The sequence below is a fragment of the Petaurus breviceps genome, unplaced genomic scaffold (assembly GCF_028583685.1).
Source record: "Petaurus breviceps papuanus isolate PSGF00001 unplaced genomic scaffold, PetGlider_PUasm1.0 208, whole genome shotgun sequence".
NCBI classification, from domain to species: domain Eukaryota; kingdom Metazoa; phylum Chordata; class Mammalia; order Diprotodontia; family Petauridae; genus Petaurus; species Petaurus breviceps.
The window spans coordinates 23,912,380-23,918,379 of record NW_027185852.1 but is presented as its reverse complement, the minus strand read 5'-3'; the positions used below and the strand labels follow the sequence as shown (position 1 = coordinate 23,918,379).

At 48.1% G+C, this 6,000-nt stretch overlaps 1 protein-coding gene across 5 annotated transcripts in view; it reads right to left on the bottom strand.

Moving 5' to 3' along the window:
- LOC138165342 (terminal uridylyltransferase 4-like) overlaps positions 1–6,000 on the bottom strand; it is a 63,173-nt gene that overhangs the window by 9,334 nt on the left and 47,839 nt on the right. For all 5 annotated transcript variants that reach the window (XM_069093565.1, XM_069093567.1, XM_069093569.1 and 2 more), the window contains 3 exons: positions 5,765–5,915; positions 4,872–4,958; positions 3,013–3,116 (listed from right to left, as the gene is read on the bottom strand). In XM_069093565.1, coding sequence (XP_068949666.1) covers positions 3,013–3,116; positions 4,872–4,958; positions 5,765–5,915 — 342 coding nt within the window. The remainder of the gene's footprint in view (positions 1–3,012; positions 3,117–4,871; positions 4,959–5,764; positions 5,916–6,000) is intronic.

The following is a 6,000-nucleotide window of genomic DNA, read 5'->3' as shown; positions in this document are numbered from 1 at the left end:
CATCCATCCATCCATCCATCCATCCATCCATCCATCCATCCATCCATCCATCCATCCATCCATCTATCCATCCATCCATCCACACACACACAGAGGAAGGGCAGTCCCAGGACCTGGGGCTTCATTGGCACAGGGAGCTCTGGGAGGGGGAAATGCCCTTGAGTCCCATGGCTTAGTGCCTTCTCTACAACACAAGTCTTGGAGAGGGGCCGGAGAACTGAGACATTAAGGGACTTCCTGAGGGCCCCACAGCCCTGGGTGGCAGAACCCAGGTCTCCTGGCTCCAAGGCCAGGCTGGCTCTCTTGTGTACTACCCACGGGTGCTTCCATCTGCCTGCATAGTCTGTGTGCGTATGGTTATTTATACTCTGACACATCCCAGCACATACTGAGCCCAACAACCTCCAGGCTTAAAAGGAATGCTACAAAGATCATCTGCTCCAACCTGTACCCATTGACTGAGGCCCTACTATGTGCCAGACAAGGTGCAGGAGGCCTCTGCCTCAACCTCTGGGGAACGGACTACTGACCAAGGCCCATGTCCTACTTCTGGTCAGCTCAGTCACAAGATAGCCTTGCACTCCAGGATCCTTCAAAGCACGCAAGAAACCTGATGTTAGAAAAAGCCCTTGGCATCCACCAATCTTCAAAGTCCCTGCCAGACATGGTAGGCCCCTTGTGTTATGAACAGACTGTCTTTCCATGCCACAAGTGCTGAGCTGGGTAATGGGGTCCCCCAGGAGCCCTGGAGCAAGCAGAGCTCACCTCATTACCATGACTTTCTATAAGCAGTCTGTTTTCTCTTTTCTTATTCAAAGGATCATGGGATCATCCCTAGAAAGAACAGAGGATTGCTGGGTGCCTCACCCTCTGATGAATATTGTTATAGTAATTCAGATTCACCAGGTGAGGCCAAGGATCTCTGGGAGCAGCAATAAACCTGCTGCCTGAGCTACTCTCTCTCTCCTCCATTATGAATTCACTAATTTCTCCAGCATAACTCTGTACAGACAATTTCCCCTTTCCCTTAGCTTTGCTTTGAAAAGCAAACACAGAAAGAGTGCCTAAAAATACATCACATTTTCAGTTAAACAAAAATAGCTAAGATTACAATCTTTTCTGGGATAAAAAAACCAAACCTAAGGTCCCCTCTGCCAATTCCTTCCATTGCATGATGTGCAAGGGAAGTAGGCAGCCCAGAAGTGGGCGTATGTGGAATCCACTGCAGCCCTGCAGCTTCTCCACCCAATGGGGAACAGCTCCTTGGGGCCCGATGAAAGAAGCAGGTGGCAGTGACTATCATTAGAGCACCCCCAAGAACAGCAACCTTTGGGAGAGCCCCATCTCCGGAGGAGTGGCCTTCCCAGAGGAGCAGGATCAGCAGGTGACAGCAGCAGTTTTCCCTACCCAGAGACCCGCTGGAGCGCTGCTGCCTCTAGACATGCCTCTGGCCTCCCTTCCACACTTGAAGCTGTTGGGTTCCCTCCCTAGGCCTGGGGCTTAGTGAAAGGGGAACCCCAACTGCTGGGCCCCATCAAACAGTCCTGAGGGCCTGAGGCAGAAGAAGAACACGGCTTCACATAAGAACTTTACAGACAGTAGCTCAATTCCCACCCATAGTTACATGGCCTAGTAAGTGTCAGATGGGGGAGTCAAGAACTGCCCAGGACAGTGACGTAATTTACTTCTCTGGGAGGGGGCGTCAAGTCTGTGCTTTACTGTAATCTGCCTGGAGTTCTAGCAAATGCAGTTTCAGCAAAACTGGCTGTCCTGTAGCCACCTGGGCTGGATTCTCTCTCCCCGCAAGCCCTCCTGTCCCCACGGTCCAGAGCACCATCATCCTTCACACCCTCAGTCCCCACTGCCGCCACAGGTTCCATCAGCCATTTACCAAACCTCGCTGGTGCCACCGCTGCCGCCCCCACATCTCGTGACTCTAATCCTTTCTTTCTGCTCAGTCACCACCTTCAGGTGAACCTTCAGTTCAGGTCTCAGCCTCTCACCAAGGCAGGGGACTGGGCACCCCATCAGTAAAATGGGGGCACATCCCCCAAATGTATGTGTACGTAACAGGCACTGCTATACTAAGGATTATGCACGTTGTAGAATTCACACCAGCAGAGGCATTTTAGAAAGGACAGAATAAGAGCTGGCATTCAGACAGTGTTCTGCACGTGCTCCGCTATCTGGAGGAAGGTGCCAGAGGGATGGAGGAATATCTGATCCTGGAGAACATGAATCTCGACTACAGTTTACTAAGCAGGGGAGGGATGTGGTCACAACTGCCCTTCAGGAAAATTGCTGTGGCAGTGAAATGGAGAGGGGCAAGATGTGAAGCAGAGAAAGCAGCCAGGGAGGAGGCGATGAGGGCAAGGCAGTCAATCCACAAGCTTTGTGAAGCACTTACTGTGAGCCATGGGCTGGGGGTACAGAGAAAGGCCCCAAATGGCGGCCACAGAGGAGGCAGCATGCAAACACTAGGAACACATGGGATGCGCAGAGCCCATGGAGATAATCTATCCTGCTCAATGAACTTCTATGGTTCCCTACCACCTTTAAGTGGAAAAATCCTGTTTAGCTTTCAGAGCTCTTCTGGCCCTCGAGGTACCCTGTGCTCTGTGACCTGGTCAGAGCGGCTTGTAAGCTCTCCCTGGATGGGGAAGGCACTCCCCTTCCAGCTCTGTCCTCCTTCAAAACACAGTAGTGCCAGAAAGCCTTTCCTGGCCCCCAGACCCTCAGGACACTCTCCTAACTAGGCTGGATTCCTCCTTCTGGAGCACATGTGGATATGTGCTTGACTCTCCTAATGTGGATACTGGTGTCTTTCTTCTTGTTGGATAACAAGTTTCCTGAGAACTAGGCCTGTAGTATTAGGGTGTCTTTATACAGCCTAAGTGGATCACACTATGGGAGTTTAACAAATGTTTCCTGAATTCTCTTGAATTGACTGATTGAATTCTCAAAAATTGGCTTTTGTATAAAAGCTTGTTACCCTATGATATTCAGTATTACCTCAGCATTTTCATGGCCATCAAGTGTCATGCAGATATCAAGATCACTGTCACGGAATCCAAATCCATTCTTTGAAGAACCAAATAAGCAAAGTCTGGCCTTTTCTAATTGAAAGAAGAAACCAAAATGTGTCAGAACCAAAATGTGCCCAGTTTCCAGTTGCTCCAAAAAGTGGGATTAATTGCGAGAAGTGAGTGAAATTCTCATATAACAGAGGACAGCAGAACCTGGAGAGATGTTGTCAGATCTGAGATGAAAACTGAACCAAGAAATCATGAAGCTATGAACAGCTCATGTACAAAGAGGGTTTTTAAATGCACAGATCTCTCTTTATTTAGATGGACAGATCAGAAAGGGGTAACGAGGGCCAGCAGTGAAGGCTGAGTTTGCTTCTAGGCCTCTGGTTCCTCGATGGGACAGGAAGAGAGAAGACAGCTGTCTTCTGCAGCCTAAACCAGAGGGGAGGGAGGGCCAGCCCCACAGAGCAGCACTAATTGAGAATTTAGTTAAAATCGTTACCAACCAGCTCCTCTGCATCTTGGGGAACTGGCTAAAAGGGAGGGCTTGGTGACGTTCTAGGGTGGGCCGCTCAGCACTCCTTTGTTTGAGTTCCTCAAGCTACAAAAGATTCCCATAGAGGGCTCTGTACTCTTGACAAGGCAGGGTGGTGGAGCAGGGAGGATGTACGCTGGACCTGAATCATCGTGCAAGAAGCCTCCTCAGATTACTCCAGCTGGAAGATGACCGTCCCTACTTCAATACCTCATGCCACAAGGCCCTCTCCTAGCCATTCAGTTGCTTTTTACCTTGTAGTTTAGTATCTGTATACATCTCTCCTCCCAATTAGTACCTGGGGTAAAGGGACCGTCTTTTGTCACTTCTGCAGCCTGAATGCCTAGCATAGGCCAGGCAGAGAGTAAGGACTTTGGCAACGGACTTTTGAAACATGCCCTCACACTTACTCTACTGTCTTTAAAAAATTCTACCAAAGATTTAAGTTGAGCTTGTTTTGGGTGACAAATTGCATTCTTTTGATAGACTAATATCTTTCTTTGAAAAAAATCATCATGAACTTGTTCCTACTGCAACTCAACTACTTTTGTAAAGAGGTTAGCTCATTTTTGCTAAGGTTTGAAAGTCACTGGGTTACTAAATATCACCTTGGCAAACCAAGGGTGAATTTTTCCCTAAAGTAAGCAATTTATTTCACAGAAACTGTTTATCAGCTGGATGAGGGTACTCACTCGGGTTTGTCTCCATTCCATCAAAGAATGAGAGCTGGAAGGGCCATTAGAGACTCTAGTTCAATAGGCCCAGAGGCCATGGGACTACTGGCCAAAGTTATGTAGCTCACAAAAGCAGAGTCAGAATTTGAACCCAAGGCTCTCAGGCCACACCCAAGAGCTCTTTCAAATACTACCAGGCTGTCTTAATTGACCTTCATTTTTCTAATTGTACAAGAATTCAGATGACCTTGTTGAAATCTCAGAGAACACAGAGTCCTGCAAAGAACCCATGAGAGCGTCTACCTTTAAAGTCAGGGGCAGTCACTGCGGCTGGGTGGTTACAGTCACTGTGCCTGGATCACCAGCCAGGGGTACTTGCTTAATGCACTGACTGATCAGTAAGTGAAAAGCAACTTGGGACCCAGGTTCCATGGACCCCTACCACATGAACACACCTCAGGGAAGGGCATATAAACTAAGCTAAGAGCTGATTACTCATCGCCAGCATAAATTTACGTTTACCCCAATGGACAATTACTCTTCTCTCTCCAAATGCAACAATGTGCCCTTATGTACTGAAAGAGCAGCTCACTGAAAAATGAAAAAAGTGCCTGGCAAATCTAGACAACATACCATTATATTCTTTTTGAATGAACCTTTCCAAACTGGCAAGAATCTGCTCCCTGCTTTGTTGTTCAGAAAATGGAGGTGATAATTCATCTAAGGAGGAAAGAAGAAAAGTTAAAAACAATGAAATATGAGAATGCATCTGATTTAACCAAAACCTCTTCTCTTTTTCTTCCTTATTGCTATGAGTGTTTAGAAGAAGGGGCAGAAGAAAAGTGTCTTACAGACTCCCCTCTATTTCCTATCCTGCCAGCTCTCTCTGCTATCTTCACGTGACATTTCCACATGACACTGAACTCTCACCATTCTCAACACGGACCCTCCTGCCTGCAGCAAGGCCCGACACTTCCCTACCCCCCAACTAGAATGAGATAGACTGGTTCCTGCTTATTGTTCAAGCCGTTGCAAGGAGAATGCCTTCCCCCTTTTCCTTCAAGGGTAAGGGGCCAGCATTCACCCTTTCCTGAAGTCTTCCTTGCCCAGCCCTCAAGCGCTCAGTAGCTTTCCCCTTTGCATTCTTGAGTGGGTCGCACAGCTTAACCAGCTTTGGCATTGGCCTGATTCTCTAGTTCTTGTTCTTAGGCTGGAGAGTAGATGCTCCCAAAAGGAGGAGCTTTTCCCTTTCTCTCTCTGCCATCACTTATAGGAGAGGAACATAGTAAGTCTCCTGAATATCTGCTGACTGACTGATGGACGCACACTGAGCTCTGCTTATCTCCGGCATCCCTGTCATTGTGTGATTGCCAAGCCAGACAACCAGGCACCGCCCAGGCCCACAAACAACTACTTACACCCATCACCAAACTTTTCACAAGCTGCTACTGAAACAAACGGGAGGGACAAGGTCCGGTTACAGGCACTAATTCAGCTCTGGCCACTTCCTGTACAAGCGCACTCACCAAAGCATTTTTTACACACTAGATCAAGTATGTCCCGGAATCGGTAGGTCATCGGTGGCAGGGGTTTGAGGTCGATTTTCTTGAAATCATCTGGACAGTCGTTTTTGGAATGCCCATCTCGCTTGCAGATGCTGCACACGATAGTTGGAGGCTGAAGAGAACACACACACACACACACACACACAGAGGGAGAAAAGCTACTGAGCCTTTGGAACATCATTTCTGAGCCACTGGAA